The 17,852-nt window shown below is 41.5% G+C and overlaps 1 protein-coding gene across 2 annotated transcripts in view; it reads left to right on the top strand.

The window, feature by feature from the left end:
* LOC143297958 (ubiquitin-conjugating enzyme E2 J1-like) overlaps nucleotides 1–16,567 on the top strand; it is a 127,874-nt gene extending 111,307 nt beyond the window's left edge. The window contains exon 7 of one of the 2 annotated variants that reach the window (XM_076610578.1): nucleotides 14,512–16,567. In XM_076610578.1, coding sequence (XP_076466693.1) covers nucleotides 14,512–14,991 — 480 coding nt within the window. In that variant the 3' untranslated portion in view covers nucleotides 14,992–16,567. The remainder of the gene's footprint in view (nucleotides 1–14,511) is intronic. The other variant, XM_076610577.1, reaches the window with a different exon arrangement.
* Nucleotides 16,568–17,852: the final 1,285 nt, after the last annotated feature.

Below are 17,852 nucleotides of genomic sequence, written 5' to 3'. Positions count from 1 at the left end.
GTTTCTCAGGCTATTAGCCACTGAACTTTTGGGTTCTTCATCCTCCTACACTTGCACACAGCCCTCTGCAGGCAACCAACCCTATTACCATTTAGTTATTTATATATATATATATATATATATATATATACAATTAAAAAAAAAAAAATTTTTTATATATATATATATGTATATATATATATATATGATAACTTGCTACATTTATACACATTTCTATTTACACTTATAGATGTCTACTTATCCCTCGGTATACACGTGTGTGTGCTTATGGGATAGGTTCATACGACTTTCATATTAACATGTACAATTTTATTTCTATCTCTATTCATTGACATCTATTCATTGAGATTCCCAACATAGCAATATAGGCACCCTTGCATTTGCGTCATTCTGTTCACAATGCCCAGATCTCTCTGCGTCTACATACTGGCACTTTATTCATATGTGTATGTACATCTCTTATATATAGGTGCATACACAGATTCCTTTCCATTACTGATTATGCACACTTACCCATTTACTTGGGTATATTTGTGCATGCTACACGTATGCTTATACAGCCGCTTATTTCTTGTGACTCGATCTCTTGTCATTGCACATTCCTGACATCATCACTTGAGTTGATGAAAGTTTATAATCCCTTTGCACATATATGGTATTCATTTTCATAAATTCATCCATTCCTTGCTTTCTGAGGATGACTGCACTCACAGACAAAACTGCCTCATTCACACCTGAATGTATGCTCCTTCACATATCAGTAGTGGCTGGTCCTTAGGGACCCACACATACTCCCTTCCCACCCACAGGGCTAAGGATGCCCTCTCTTGGTGCAAGGAGGGACAAGGCAACCCAACTCATTTGCCTACAACAATCACCCACAGGGCTAGACATGCCCTAACCTGGTACAAGGAGGGATGAGGCAGTCCAACTTAGAGGTGCCACTCCGGACACACATGCCCTTCATACCTTCCAAGTTTGTAAGGCATCCCTTCTTTCCCCCTTGCCTACAACAACCCTTGGTTTGCACCACTGTGGTTGTGACAACAGTTCCACATGGGCCCTACATCCTAGCCAGCCCTCCCATGAAGGGGTATCTATCTTTGCCTTCCAAGTTTTAGCGGGCCCAAAAACTGCCCACTGGGCAGTAGACAATCACCCTAAGTCCATCTCTTCCACTCCTCACTAGTAGCAGAAGGCCTGGGTAATAATTGTTTTCCTCTACACTCGGGAGAAAGGCATATTGACAAGGACGGATGCGTCTCACAAACCGCAACGAACCGTTCATTAGCCACAGGGGTGTACCTTTCTGCCCACTTATACCAACATGGCAGATGCGGCATTCAAGCTCATTAGTTTGCCTCATCAGCATGCTTGAACAGAGATCCAGCATCATCGTCTCAAACAGTTGGCGTTTGAAAGCAATTTCTGCACTTGGTCTTCCCTGCCTGATCCTTTCAGCCTCAACACACAACCACTGGTGTGGTTACAGATGGGCATTCCTTCTCAAGCACTGTCTTTCCAATAAGACACTTCCAGGGGTTTCTTGCCTAGGCAGGCTATCCCGTCATGGAGCCCCAGCCTTCAGTCAAGGGCCTGTCAGAGGATGACTTTGTTGTCACTTCAGAAGCAAGCACCATGTCTTTCAGACACACAGTTGCACCACAAGACCCCATCAACTCCTTCCGGCTTCCTTACATTTCAACATAACCTGCATGGTGGACACCTTCATCCCTCAAGCACACAGCAGCTGTTTCCTGATTTACCCATGCTGATTGGTGTCCTCCTAGGACCAGTATATGATAACCAGTCGTGTACGACAATGACCATCAGAACAGCAGAGGAGGCAACTGCTGTCCCGACTATTTGGGCTGGAATTTGATTATACAATTTATTGTAGAGAGTGTTTTACCCAAGTTGCATCCCCAGTCCCTTGATCAAGAGGGCCTTAGGACTCACCATTGGTATGGATCCCAAAGGCTAGTTAGCCCCCAAGGCTACAGCACTAAGTCCCAGTACAATTTGACTTCTAGTCTGAGAGACATAGTCCTTCATGAAAGACTAAGCTGCAAATGATTTCCCTTTGCAATTCAGAAACCACTGATAATACAGCTCTCACTTTCCTGTTGGCCATACTGAAAACGTATGTGAGATTAGTGATTTGATGTAAATGGCCAGTACAACACATCTAGAGCCACTTTCCTCCCTGCCCCCGCCCCGCTCCATCCCAGACTTGGTGCGCACCACACACAGCCAGAGGCCTGTCATGGATCCGGTCCCCTTTCTCACTAAAGAACCTTCAGCAAAAATGTTCCCCATGGAATGAGACTCAGTGACCTGGAGGCACATGAAGTGCACTCCCACAGCCTGATCCATCCCAGCCATTGACTGCCGACAACTTTCTGCAGGTTGCTCCAACATGCAACACTCAGGTAGAGAAGCCACCAAGCCTTCTGTATGCCCCTTCGTGATGGTACCTACCTGGACAATTACACAGCCCTGTCCCAGAGACACCAGGGGCCTCAAGTCTCTTGTTGCCAAATGTCTGCCATTCTGTGCATAGGCAACATGCCAGTGCTGTCTTTTTGTTGTTGTTTTTTGGTTTTATTTTTTTGGCAACGACAGAAAAGTGGCGGGGGGAGCGCCTATCGCCTGTCAGCTTGCATGGAAGAGCTCTACAGATCTGGCTGTCACGCCTAAGGCAAGTCCAACATGGTGGCCTACCTCTGTCTCGTGCCACAGTTTCCTCCAAACACATATATCACTTCCACTATCGGCCCACAACTGATGTGTAATCATCAGATCAAACCACATGTGCACCTCCTTGCATTGACGCTCAACCGTGCTCAAGTGAGATAATCCTATAGGGTACGTGTTTCCTTCCTTCCTTTTATTCGAAGGGCTCTCAGTAAAGTGTGGATTCAACACACCGACCCGATCTTCTTTGTGCTACATTTATCAGCACAGCTGTGGTCCACAGACTTCTCCCACAATACAGCTGCAGACCTCAGTCTTCTTTGCCCTCACCAATATCCTTAGGTGACACAGTACACTCTACCTAAATCGAATTCTACTTGAGGGACATCTATCGCTTTAGAGATGATGGCTCATGAGGCATTGCCTCTGCGGTGGTCACACAACAGGCCATCGCAGTGCACTGGCGATAGAACAGACGAGCCCTCTACCTTGTCGTGCCATTCTGCACTAGTGGGTCACGGTTAAGTATGTGTAATTAAAAGGAAATTTTCTATCTAAAATTACGTTTAAATAACATACTTACCGTGACCCACATTTAAGACCCTACCGTTCCTCCCCGCTTTCTGTTCTCCCTGCACACTGCGCTGGTTGCGGCGATTTGCCGTAAAAAGAGGGCGCTAGTCAGGGAGACAAAGGGGAGGTTACCTACTTCCAGGTTATCAGCCGTAGCTACTTTCGTTTTCTCCGCATAGGCGGATAGTAGTTTGCACAGGACAGGAATGTCAGACCCCTGCTGGAGTCTGCACTAGTGGGTCACAGTAAGTATGTTATTTAAACATAATTTTAGATAGAAAATTTCCTTTTCTAAATACTCAGCTATGAATAAGGATACATCAGCATAACAACTGCCCATGATTGAAGGCATGCCTGATCAATTATTCTCAGCCATTTTTGTCTAAACAAATCATCAACTTTCAAAAGTCATAGCTCAGAAACTTCTCAACCAACCAATCCACCTGCTTCTATCTTAAATATGGCAGCAGTGGAAGGAAGTGACAAGTGTACTTCCACTCTTGATGCATTATGGGACAGCTATATTGGACGATTCAGGGATAGAGGGTTAATCTGATATGACCTATTTAGAATAGAATATGTCTTTATTTCCAAGTGTACCGTGGTCACAAGGAATATTGGGGGGGATAGTACATAACAGATACAGTAGAAAATAGGACAGATACAAGTGCATATCAATAGAAAAACTTATGCATACTCACACATGCACGCACTGCATACACACACACACACACACACATACACACACACACACACACACACACACACACACACATGCACTCAAGCACACACACATACACACACACACACACACACACACACACACTCACTCTCTCTCTCTCTTTCTCTCTCACACATACACACACACACGTTTGAACAGAAGCTGCATATACATGTGGATGGGGCTGATGACTAGATCTTCAGGTAAATGGTTGTTGATTGCACAATTCTGTTTATCATACTGGATTTGTTCGAGAGACAGGGCATTGACTGCTTTGGGAAAAAGCTATTGGTGAAGCAATTGGTTTTCGTCCTTATACTTCAGTACCGTCGACCAGAGGGGAGCATCTCGAAAATCCCAAAAGCTGGATGTGATTCATCCTGGGGGATTGATTTAGGGCATGGATTGCTGAGGAAGACAACACGGGTACTTAATCTCCTCTCTAAAGACAATTTTTCTGAAGTATTCTTCTTCATGTTTGGGAATACAAAAAAGACATTGAATTGCTAAAAAGATACCTTGGATTCCAGTATCCCTCTTACGTAAAGCTTACAAAGTAGCATGGTCATGTATTGCTAACAGACTAAAAGCTGTTGTACCATGGTTTGTTCACACTGATCAAAGGGGTTTTATGAAAGGCAGATGTACTGGGGAAATATCCCAGTCTATATGACATGTTGATGTGTGATAATAGAAGGAAAATGCCTGATCTCTTGCTGTTGGTAGATTTTGAGAAGGCATTTGACACTATTTAATGGAAGTTTATTTTTAAAAGTGTTTATTAAAGTATGGTTTTGGCCTTGAAATAGATGAATAAAAGCTTTCTGTGCAGACATATCCACATGTGTTGCTGTTAATTACAAATATTAGTCATTGTTTGGTATTCATCATGGTGTAAAACATGGAAACCCATATCTCCTTACTTGTATTAGTTGTGTGCAGAGACATCAGATATTTGCATTAAAATTAGAAAAATAAAAGGTATCCATATCAATGAAAAAGTCAGGCCATCACAGTTTGCTGATGATACAGCTCTGTACCTACATGCAAGTGAAGAATCCTTTGTTTAAGCTGTTAGAATTTCTTCAGAAACATCTGGCATTAAAGGAAAGTAAATATTACAAAACTGAAGTGCCCTGGATTGTAGGCAAAAACAAGTGTTATGGACACTGCCTGTGTGACAATGATTTTTGTTGGGACCTAGGCAGATTTAGATACTGTGGATTCGTTTTAGCAACAGATGTAAATATAATTTTACATTCAATCTCTGATGGTAAGATAGCTGAAATAAACTGTTTAATATTTGGAGTGAGTGTCAGTTAGTTACTACACCTGGAAAAAATCCACTGTCTTAAAAACTCTTTTTTATGTCAAAGTTAATATACTTCATCGATGTCCCAGACGATGATGGTTTTTTTTCGAAATAATTTTACTGTATGTTCTTCAGATTCTTGTGGAATGGCAGACAGAGTAGAATCTTTTTTTTTTTTTTTTTTAATGTGTACATCAACTTCAAGAGGTAGACTAAAATGTCAAAAATAATTTTCTTTCAGGTGTGAAACTCAGTTGGTTGATAAGATTGTTTATTTATTTGATTCTCATTTGAAGGTACTTGTTGACTCACTTGTGTAAACAAAGTGAGTCGATGTTTTAACCTGGTGTTTGGTTGCCTGTGTGTGTGTGTGTCTGTATGTCTGTGGTAAACTTTAACATTGTCATTTTCTCTGGAAATACTTTGTCATCCAGTACCAAATTTGGCTGAATCATAGGATGAAAAAAAATCTTCACAGTCATACCAATAACAGGTTGTAAGTCTCCCGAATTCAGCCATATTTCCGAATCATTAACAGTTTATTTCATTGAGATTCGTTCCAAAATCCAAACATTCTGAAAACCTTTTCCCACCAAGTTAATAGAAGATAGGTTGTGTTTGAAGACAACGTGACCTCGTTTTTCTTGTTCACAATTAAAAGGAAAGAAATACAAATTCTGGACAGAACACATACAGTGATACTAACTACATCATTGATGTGTTTACTCTATATAAATACTCTAAAGTGGAAACTGGAATGAACATAAAAGAAAAATTGAATTGATCAGTTCTTTCAGCCCCTTGTAGACTGGTTCATGCAGATCTAGAGATCTACCATGTGTTGCGATGTGCTTGAAGCGATGGCAACGTCTCTTTCACCACCGAAATATAAAAGAATAATCACGAAATGATAAAACACAAAAAACATGATTTAAACGGTGTTATTATGTCTACTAAATCACATCTATTTATCACACGAAGAAGAAAACGTCAGCATTGCTTTAAATATTCAATTCAATCAAATGACCTCAGATGTGCCGCAGCAGTGGGGATTTGTCTGCTTGCTTCGGAACTGAACATGCATGAATCGATCCCACTCACGTGCCTTTTTTTCCCCCAAGCTTATTCTATATGTCATATTCAGTGCGGAGCACTATTCAACAATTTTTTAAATCTCTTTTTTTTTTTCTCCTCATGATTACTTTACTGGATAAAGCGCGAAGCACAAGTGAGTCTTGAAGGCTTTGCCTCTTGTTTTGTTTATGTATCGAGACATTGATAACTTTAAAACACATGGCATAAATTTTGCAAATACACCAATGAACACTGTGCATAATGCATTCTGGCATTGTATTTTGTAAAGGGCAATAATTGAAATGGCTGTCTAGAATATACATGATGTGTTTTTTTACAGCATAAACATCTTGGTTAGAAACCATATGCTCTTTCTGTTGGATTGATTTCAAACAGGTATATATCAGATTTATTATCTATTGAATTAATATGGTATTCATTTATCTTTTGATGGGTTTCAACAGAAATATTTAAACTTGAGGATTCAGTTTTTACAGTACTGTGGCTTCATTGAAGCAAATAAGAATAAGCAATAGCATGCACTCCATCTTCTTTCTTGGGCATGATAAATCACTGGCACCCATCATCCGCCTGGGTCAGGTTCTCAAGTGCCCTATTTCAAGAGCACTGAGGCTACACTGGTCTTAAGAGGACTCAGCCCTGGAACATTCACATCTGTCTTGATTGGTTCTTTGAAATGAAGTCAGAAGAATGGCTTCTCTTCTCCCTTCTGGCTCAGGGGGTGCCCATAACCGCCCCCCCCCCTCCCCCGCCATCCTTCACCCCACCACTGCCCCTCCCCCCTAGTTCAAATGGCGTTCTTCACAGATGCATCCTCGCAAGGGGTGGGGAGCCCACATGGGCTTACTCCATGCAGCAGGAATTTGGTCCCCACAGGAACCCACGTGGAACATCACCTTTCTGGAACCTGAAGCAGTTCGCAGAGTTCTTCACTCCTCAGGGGAGGACGCCAGCAATCTGTCTGCTTGTTCACGGACAACACAACTGTTGTGTGTTATGTGAACAAAAGGGTGGGGGTGCACTTTGAGAACATCACACTGTGGGCCGAGGCTCTCCATTTGTTGCCACAACAAGGCCATTGAACTCTCAGCCAAACACATTGCGGGCAATGCCAACCTTTGGGCAGACACTTGCAGCAGGTCCAAGAGCATAGTCCTCATGGAGTGGACACCACACAAGGACACCCTTGTTTGTGGTTTCCACAGATGGTGGTTCTCTTTGCCAAAAGGTCAGCAGAAGACCCCTGATTTCTGTCTCACTGGTTTCAGACCTGGAAGCTTGCTCTGGACTGGAGCAAGCTGATCAGTTATGCATTTCCTTCCTTCCCGATCCTGCCCTAGGTGGTTCTGAAAGCCTGGTCGGAACACCCATAGATCAGAACCTAAGGTGTTTTCAGTTCCGTAGCTGCTTGATTCAGAGAGAGCATGAGGTGTGTGCTGTTACCACTTTGGCCACCTTTCAACACTGTGTGCCTCTTTGACATGTGTTGGAGGTAGCCTACTGCCATTCAGAGATTCCCTTCCCTTCCCATCAATTGCTACCTCAAGGAATACCGTATGCTCAGAGTGGATGGTTCCAAGGGTTTGCTTTGTCATGGCTAACTCAGCTGTTACTGTTACAGTGGCTCCCCATGTGAACCAATAGGCATTGCCCTCCTCTTCTTGAATTCGGCATCGTTTGACATGGTTCAGTACATGACACCAAACTGGGGAATTAGTATTATACTCTCATTTAGGCTAAATATACTAACCATGTCAAATTTGTGTCCCTGCATTTCTTGCCATGGTTTACATGGGGCATTTCTTTGTTGGCCATTGGAATGAGTAATCAGCTCCAGCCGGAAATGGTGTTTGATTGGCTAGCAGACAGATGACTAATAGCAAAACGTCTTATCACTAAGTTGCTGTGAAATTTGGCCAAGCAGGGCAAACTGATAGGCCTAGTTTGCATCAGTTTGATATGGTAAGAATATTTAACCAAACTGGGAGTATAATACAAACTCCCGATTTAGGTTTTCTATGAAATTTGTGTATGCATATGATCATTGTGCCAAATGCTTCGGTATAGAATAGATGTGTTCTTATAATGGCCATCTTTTTTAATTTGTAATTGATTACTTTATTTTTTAAGAAAAAAAAATGGCCAAGAAATTTTGCCTTGTGACATGACATAGACATACTGACAGGTAAACAGAAGTTGACAGTAATTTCAAGATTTCATTGCTTGTGAAAGGATCCCAGTCAAACCTTTTCATTTTAGCCTTTCTAGTTCAGTGATGCCTCACCTTTGCATATATGTATTTATACCTGTATCATTGTATGTGTTAGCAATTGAGCCTTTTGTCAACTGATGTGCTCATTTTCTCTTTTTCTCTTTTTTGGCACAATCTGAGTACCCGTTAGGTTTAGTGAACTATTTTTAGTGACCATCACATTTTTTATTGATAATGATAATTAAATGATGATAATAAAAATGGACATTTATTAGTGCGTTTCTCCAGAAATACTGCTCAGAGGGCTTTACATTTCACTCCCCAATACCCGCTTCACCTATCAATACTCCCACTAGCATGGAAGCACATGCCAGAAAACATTCATGCAGCTGAACATTAGAAACCACCCACCCACACATGATGCCCTCCAGAAAAGGCATCCCTGCAATGTGCTGTCAGGCATGTACATTCACATGAATGCATGGATACTAGCCAATACCTTGCCACACACACATGGCAGAGGGCTTCTCCACAATAAAGCATGCATTTAAAACCAGATCATACCAAGACCAGCACTAAAGAAAGCAAACAAAGGCTCATCTTTGGTGTTGAGGGAACCTATTATGGATCCTCCCACCCTGACCAGTCTTTCTTAGGATGATGAATGGCCATTTGCATCTAGTCATTTATTATGGATCTGCCTGCAGCATAAAGTGCTGCTGGAAAGGGAGAAATAAGTGGCATTGGTATCCACGGTGCATCTGATGATCTCACCCAGCAACCAGTACCCCTTTCCCCCCTCCCTGACCATGACCTAATGGCTTCTTTCACCCCCTGAAAAGTTCTTCAAAGCAATGCCAGAGTCAAGGAATTAACTAGTAAGGCTTCCACCACTGAAGTTCAGGGCTGTGCTTCCTGTCTTCAAACCTCACAGGCAAAATCACACCTATCCCTCTAATGAAGAACTGGACCCATGGGGCCCTTTAATATAGGTCAAACACTCTTTTCCAGAAACTTTTGTCGGCACTTAAGAAATGTCACCACAGTTATCTTTCCTAAATGGGCATACAGTCCTCAGGTCCCTTAAATTCCTCTCTGAAATCGCAGGTCCCAGGCATTGCATCACAAATATGTGACGAACTGTCCCTGGAAGCAAAGGTTTCCATTGTCTTGCCTTCCCCAGGCAAAAGGTCTTTCTCCGCCCCATGGGCACATTCTTGAAGGCCACACCTTCAAGAGGGGGTTTCTGGTCTGTCTGCAGCTGCTTCCTGTATAAGTCAGCAGACTCATCTGCTGAGAACTAATGCTTTCTGCCTGACCATTCCATTTCCACACAGACGTTACTCCCATTCAAGACTGGCTGAATGCGACCAGTTGGCACATCAGCATTTCTTGGAAGCTGCTATTGCTGATATGTATTTGGAGGTTCTTTAGAATCAGCTCCTCAAGCTGGATTTGCTAGAGGAGGCCAATGAAACTGAGCAAGACAAAGGGCAGCAAAGGCCTTCCACGAGTTCCAGTGACCCACACAGCCATCTTTTTGGCTGCAAAATACCAGAGTATCAGTATCAGTAGCTCAAGGAGGCGTCACTGTGTTCGGTCAAATCCATATACGCTACACCACATCTGCAATGCAGATGCCTGACCAGCAGTGTAACCCAACGCGCTTAGTCAGGCCTTGAGAAAAAAATTTTAAAAATAAAATAAATAAATAAATAAATAAAGTAAAAATAACAACAACAATAATAATAATAATAATAATATTTTAAAAATAATAATAAATAAATAAAATAAAAATTATAATTAAAAAAAAATAATGATAATAAAATAAAGTAATGATAACATAATGAAAAAAAAGATAATAATAATAATAATAATAAAATTAATTAATAAATTTTAAAACAAAATAATAATAATAATATTGATAATAGATAAATACATAAAAATACTACTAATAATAATAATATTTAGTAGTTGTAGGCCTCCTTCGGTCATGACTGACCATGGATAGAGTATATCCAACCTAATGTCTAATTGGGCTGTCTGCTTGGACCAAGCAGTGTTGCCTGTGACTGTAGATACCGATGCTACACACAGACACACAAATACGCACAGAGGCTTCCACTGATTGGCTGCAAGAGGGGTGGGATAAGATCTCTGATGCCAAGAACGTGGTGTCTAGGTGTTGCTCAGTCTATTGTATTTGGAAAAGCCCACAGAGACTCTGTTCCGTTTTGAAGTAATTTGCGCAGTGTTGGTTTGGAAATGATGCCGATATTCATTTGATTTCAAAGCATTGTGCTCTACCTTTCATGCTAGACTTGCGGCCGCTCCCTCTCTCTACCTTTATTTCTCTGAGACGATCGATGGTGTGATGGCCTTGTACCTGTTCTTTTTGGTATTCTTTGACTTTTCTGAGGATTTCCGATTTTCCTAGATGTAGGCCGCTCGTTGTTGTTGCCTTACCAGCAAGTCTGTCAGATCGCTCATTTCCCTTAACACCTGCATGTTCCGGGCAGTATGACCATGTAAGTTTTTTAATCTGAAAGTTGCGCATTGCCTCATGCCACTCTGGGCTTCCCATTCTGCTTTCAGTTTTCTGTATGAGGTTCATTGAGTCCGTAAGAATCATGGCATGTTGATTTCTGGGCATATGGATAGATGATAGCCACTGGAGGGCATGTGTCACAGCTTCAACTTCCATCATTAGGCTAGAGGTTACCAGAGTCACTGTATAATGCAGCAAATGCCACAGCTAAACTGTATTTTAACTCATTGAATCCTGTGCCCGAATAATGCTTTGGCGTCAGAGTTTGTCACGTTAAAACAGTTTTCACATTCCTGCATTTGCACTTATCTCAAAGAAAGGGAATTAACTTTTACAGTATTTCTGGATGTGTCCACAAGTAATAAGGAGGGAAAACTATACTTTCTGCGTTCTGCATCAATATGGCATTGAAGCTTACCAACACTGTAAACTCCCTAGGGTTGAATGGGCCAATTGACAGCTGCCATTGGGTGCTCATTATTTGTTTCCTGTGTCATTCATGTTCCTATATCAAACCAAGCTGGCACAGAACAAGTGTGCTGCTCTTCAGTTGGTGACCAGAAACACATCCAGAAGGGGACTGATCAACCTTTATAGATTTCAGTGATGCCTGCTTCCAAGTTCTTGTTCACCTGGTTTCTCATTAGTATCTGAGGTTCATCTGGAGGGACTGTTTCAGTTATGTGCCCTTCCATGGGTCTGTCTCTAGCTGTGAACCTCTTCCCCAGGGTAGTACGTGAGATGTGTCTCTTGCCAGGAGCCAGTTTATTCTCAAATGCATCTACTTCGACAGCCAGTTCATCCTAGTGAGTTCAAGGGAACCCTACCAAATTTACTTAGCCAGGATGGTGGACCTTTGCTCCCAACTTAGATTTCGCACAAACACAGAGTGTGACCTTACTCCTAGCCATTTATTCCAATTTCTGGAAATGAGATTTTATATTTGCATGATAGTTTGTCCCACACATGTGCACCTGGAGTGCTTGGCACAATTGATCAGGATGCACACACATCTACCCGGAAGCTGGCCTTCTTGCAAGGAACCATGGAGTCTCTTATGCTTCTCCCTCATGTGTGATTCCTGCTGTTCAGCAACAGCAAAACTGTAAATGCTGGGGGGGTGGAGGGTGTGGGGGGTGGGGTGGGGGGTTCAAGCACAGATATATAATGATTCAAATCATAGCTTTTTTCACCATCAGAAACATGTACTTGTCAAGCTGAAGGTTGTGTGCTGGAAACAGCAGTTCTGTTTGAGGCAGCCAACATCAGTTGGTATTTAATTTTTTTTATGATCATGATATATATCCATTAAAATTTCAAACTTTCCCTTTCTTTATCACAACATTTTCGCTCCAATGAATTGTAACAAAACCACCAAACACGTTTTTGGACTTAATATACATTATAATCAACTAGACCTGCCCAGTTCTTTAGCAGATTTATAATTGGTGGATTGGATTCATGATCCCACTCCACTTCAGAGCAGACTGAAGGTTCATCACCACCTGCTTCCCCAATCAAGGATGATATTTTTTTTTTAAATGGCTACTCATTGTCAGAATCTGTAATAATGCTTGCTCACCTTAACTCACTCCGGACAAATAGTTCTCTCCCTTGCTTTTCCCTACAGAAGATCCATTTATTAGGGTTAGGAAAAAAAAATCACAAAAAATACAAAACATAAAGTAACTGAACGAAACTCACTGTACTTGACCCACTGACCCCTCTCCTCATGTCATGTGAATGCCCACCCCCCTCCCTCTTCACGGCTCTCAGAAGCTGAGTCACTATCAGTAACTTCTTGTTGGTAGTTTTCTTCACTGCAGATACTTTATTCAGTGTCTTCATCATCCTTGTCGATGTCGAAACCTTCAGTTTGAAGCATTTCAATCACTTCAGCAGCGGTGAAAGCCGCTGTCGTGATCTAGTTTGCTCCAAAAATTTCCACTTGTATCATCTGCGACACCATTTTCGATATGTATGCAGATTAGCTTGTCGTGTGGGGTCCTGAACTCGCTGGCTCGCAGTGTAGTGTGTTGTTACAAAATCTCATGAAGAAACTTTCTGTTCGACCCTTGACATATTCGCAGTGCCCGGTGTAGCTGCGATTGTTATGCTACCCCATGAGGAAAACATGAAAAAAATTTTCATTGTCAAAACTGTTATAGCGTTCCATCGTCCGGAACACTACTTTACGTCAGGAACGCTATAGCGTTCCATCATCCGGAGTGAGAGTTAAAACTATGAATATCTCTCTCCAGATAATAATGGAAGTTGGCCTCTGTTTCTGTAACCCAGAAAAGTTTTCTCATGCACATGTGTAGTGTGAGTTGTCAGACAAAGTTTGGACTAAAAGTCAGGATTTGTTGATTTAGATGGCATTTCATGGACATGATTTGGTAAGTAATGAGGTCTCTGCACAAATCTTCCGTGAATAAAATTTAATGGCTTCCTTTGCTTTCTGTCAATGATATGCTATCAATGTAATTCCCATACTGAGCAGAAGTGCCTATTTTAATTTAAAACTGATATAATGATTGTGTGTCAGTATGTCAGATAAAAATGTTGATGCTGATTATATGGATACTATCCTCGGTCAGAGACCAAGCTCTAAACACTTACAAACACAAGCTTGTCATTTGCACAACAAGCTGACCACCTGGGTAGAGTTGATTGACAGCTGCCATTAGGTGCTCATTCTTATTTCCATAATCCACCGAACGCTGACATGGATTACAGGATCTTTAAGGTGCGTATTTGATCTTCTGCGTGTATATATGCATGAAGGGGGTTCAGGCACTAGCAGGTCTGGACATATGTTGACCTGGGAAATCAGAAAAAAATCTCCACCCTTTACCCACCAGGCACCATAACTGAGATTCGAACCTGGGACCCTCAGATTGAAAATCCAACACTTTAACCACTCGGTTATCACTAAAAATGCTCCGGTTTATCAGTAAGAAAGAACTATATGTAAAGAATTAATTTTTTTATGCCAGTAGACACCACACACACACACACACACACACACAAAATCACAATCACACAGACAACTGAAACACAGGTTTATTACCTACTCATATTGTTTACATGTGAGCTAAAAATGCAGGATGGTTTTCTCTTCTTTTTCTCTCTCCCACACATACACACAAGCCCACACATGTCTGCTTACATGAACATCTCATTTACCAAGGTCAGTAAGATAAAAAAAAAATAAAAAAAAATTTAATTAATAAATCATGTAAGAAAAAAAAAGCTATGAAGATTCTGAACAAACAAACAAAAACCCAGGTTCTTAAAACTGAATTGCTCTTCTCAATTCTTTTGTACTAATTTGACAAATAATGTTTTAGGTGACCCAGGCAAGATATGTTCCAAGTGAGAAAACATCCTCCTCTAAAACTTCAGAGCCATCACCAACTTCCTCCACACTGGCGACTGCAGGAGCCACCAGCACAACAACAACTCCAGCCTCAGAGACTATTGGAACTGTCTCATCCACAGTATCTGCCATTGACGCTGACACCACAGCTGATGCCAGCGTTGCTCACTCAGCAAGCACATCTGCTTCTCCCACAGCTGACACAACCACAAGCACGAACATGACTTCAGCATCCAGTACTGAACTTCGACAGCGTGCCACTGCTTCCCAGCAACATACACAATCAGAAATGCCAACAACTTCTGTAGTCCTCACTCCTCAGACCCAGTGGTCTTATAGTCAAGGTACAATTGTGTTGATGGTGATTCTAACCCTTGCCATTACTCTCTTGTTGGGACGTCGTATGTATCTGCAGTATTTTGGAAAAGATTTTCAGGGCCACTTTCAGTAATCTGCAAATCTTCCAGAATAACTGTTACTGAGGTATTACTGTTTTTTCTTCATAAAAAAATGTTTGTGGTACAAATTGCACAAAATATGTGGGTTAATTAAAGAAGAGGCAAAGCTTTCAAGGCTCATACGACTCCTGCTATATAGCAACAACAAAAACCAGAAGAAGAAAAAATGGCAGGGGAAGGGGAGAGATAGGGGAAGGCAGTTGCCAGAACAAGCATGTAACTATTCTAATTATTTTTGCTCAAACCAAGCGTAACATGCTAATAATGGAGCAATTCTGTTTTAAACAGCCAGTATCTTCATCGGCTTTGATGAATTGTAAGAAAATTGCCAGATAAATTTTCAGGATAATGACTGGACAAATCCAGTTCTTGTGGCAAAATTATGATGAAACATGTTACCCCACTCCCAACAGTACTGATTGAACGTCTATCACCACCAGTGAAGGACAGAATTAAAAAAATTGCTGCTCATTGTTGGAATCTATGAAAATATATTCTCATCTTCAAAAACTACAAATGTTTCTTTCCAGATAATAGCAGAAGTTTGTCAATGTTTCTATAACTTGGAAAAATCGTCAGATACACATTCATACTTATAGTGCATGTTAAGTAACTGACAAATTCTGGAATGCAAATCAAGAAGATTCGTTGATTTGAATGGTCATTCATTGGCATTCTGCAGTAAGTGATGAGGTCTGCACACATATTCTCTGAATAGATTTTGACAGCTTTCTTTGCCTCCCCTCATTGACATTTTTTTTAAGGAAATATCAATGTGATATGATAAAGAACATGCATGTCACTGACATTGTGACTTGTAAGGACAACCTCTTTGCGGAATGTAGATAGATAAATAGATAGATAGATAGAAAGTGTAGGACCTTCAGACTGAGTATAAGACAAAAAACATGTCTACATGTTTACATGTCTTAAGTCATATTTTAGTGTTTTAACTCTGATGTTTTAGATGAGTGAGATCCATTTTCAGATAATCATTTTCCAGAGAATGTTCAGATTGATGCCTCATTACTTGGCAGCTGCTCCTGGCAGATGTACCAATGTAACTTCCATACTAAGCAAAAGTTCCCATTTTAACTAGAAATGAGGAATGACTGCTGTAGATCACTGTGTCAATGTGTCAGATAAAAGTGCCAAGATTTGCGAACATGAAAAAATGTAACAGTAACAGGACTGTGGAAATATTTTGGTTTTGTAATTTTTTTCCCTTTCCAGAAGTGTATTGTCATCATAAATTAGAATGTGTGGAAAGCTCTGGGTTTTTTGTTTTTGTTGTTGTTGTTGTTGTTTCTAAGCCAAAATTGGTGTTGACAAAGTATTTACAGAGAAAATGATTTTGTTGAAGTTTATGACACTCCTGTTCCCCTCCCATCCACCCTATCACACACATAAACACTCACACTCACATGCACGCATGCACATGTACATGTGCACGTGCACGCATGCGCACACGCACACACACATACACATACACACATGCACACAGGGTTATTTGATAAACTCACATTGTTCACTCATGTGAGACAATGGCATTAAAACACAATAAATATGTTCCGTGGGAAAAAACATCAGGATTTCACTTGAGGAAAACATCAATATGATCAAAGGATAGAATGAGTGGGGTTTTTTTCCAACATTTCCCAAAGAGCAGCTTTCTTGGTTTTCATGAAGCACCAGTTTGGCATATGTACACATCATACAGAGAGATAGACTAATCCTCTGCTCCTCTCTTTCTCGCTCTTTCTCTGCTTGTCTCTCTCCCCATTCCCTTGTGCCCTTTCCCATGCATATGCGCATCCATAAGTCTCAGGGAAACTATGAAGTTGTATTCAGGTTGGTGATCGATTCAGTGTCTGGTGTGTCTGGACTGGCCAATAGGCTGATAGCAGTCATTCCCACACTACACACAAGTGAAGCCTGACGTTGGTCTGTCTGTCTGGCTTTGTACTGTTCTCCTCACCCTTAGCCTCATAACACTGGGCAAGCGTCTCATAAAACTCGGACAGGCCTTTCTGCACGCCAGTGCTGTATTGACGAGCGCCGTACATCATGTTACAACGTTCTGTGTTTTGAGTCCCACACTGCAGAAAAAACAGTCTGCTAACCATTAAACTAGCTCCCCTGAGAGTTCTTTATCTCCTGAGTTCCATTAGCTAAAAATATTCACCTATTGTCAAATTTATGGCGAAAGTTTTGCAAGTTTGAATGAAGCTCAAGTTGTTTGCAAAGCCATGGCTGAACGCAGACAAACCCGAACTCTTGCACAAGTATTGGAAGTAGTATTGCAAATAGTAGAGATGAAGATTGTAGACTGAATGAGATAGAACTGCATGAAATTGATGCCGAAGACACAGATTTTGACATGCAGGGGGTTGGTGGAAGGTGCATGGGGTTGCTTGACGAAAATGAACAGACAAGCTCAGCTGGTTGTTCGTGATTCCAAAGGTCTCGGGAGGGTGGAGACCAGTTTTGGACTTGTCCCCCCTCAACAAATTCCTCCCCAAAATCAAATTCAAGATGGACACACAGGCACAGATTCGGGAGACCATCCAACAAGGTGATTGGACTACCTCTATCGATCTGGAAGATGCTTATTTTCATATCCTCATCCATCCAGCATCTCGTCGGTACTTGAGGTTCGTGTGGAGGGACAAGGTGTTCCAGTTCTCGGTCCTCCCATTTGGTCTGTCCCTTGCCCCTTTCCTGTTTACCAAGGTGGTGCGGGAATTGGTGTCCATCGTCCGCTCAGAATCCATTTGTCTCTGTGTGTACCTGGACGACTGGCTTATCCTGGCCCAGTCGCAGGCCCTGTGCCAGAGTCATACGGCCAGACTTC

The sequence above is a fragment of the Babylonia areolata genome, chromosome 23 (assembly GCF_041734735.1).
Source record: "Babylonia areolata isolate BAREFJ2019XMU chromosome 23, ASM4173473v1, whole genome shotgun sequence".
NCBI classification, from domain to species: Eukaryota; Metazoa; Mollusca; class Gastropoda; order Neogastropoda; family Buccinidae; genus Babylonia; species Babylonia areolata.
This window is presented reverse-complemented; position numbering and strand designations above follow the sequence as displayed.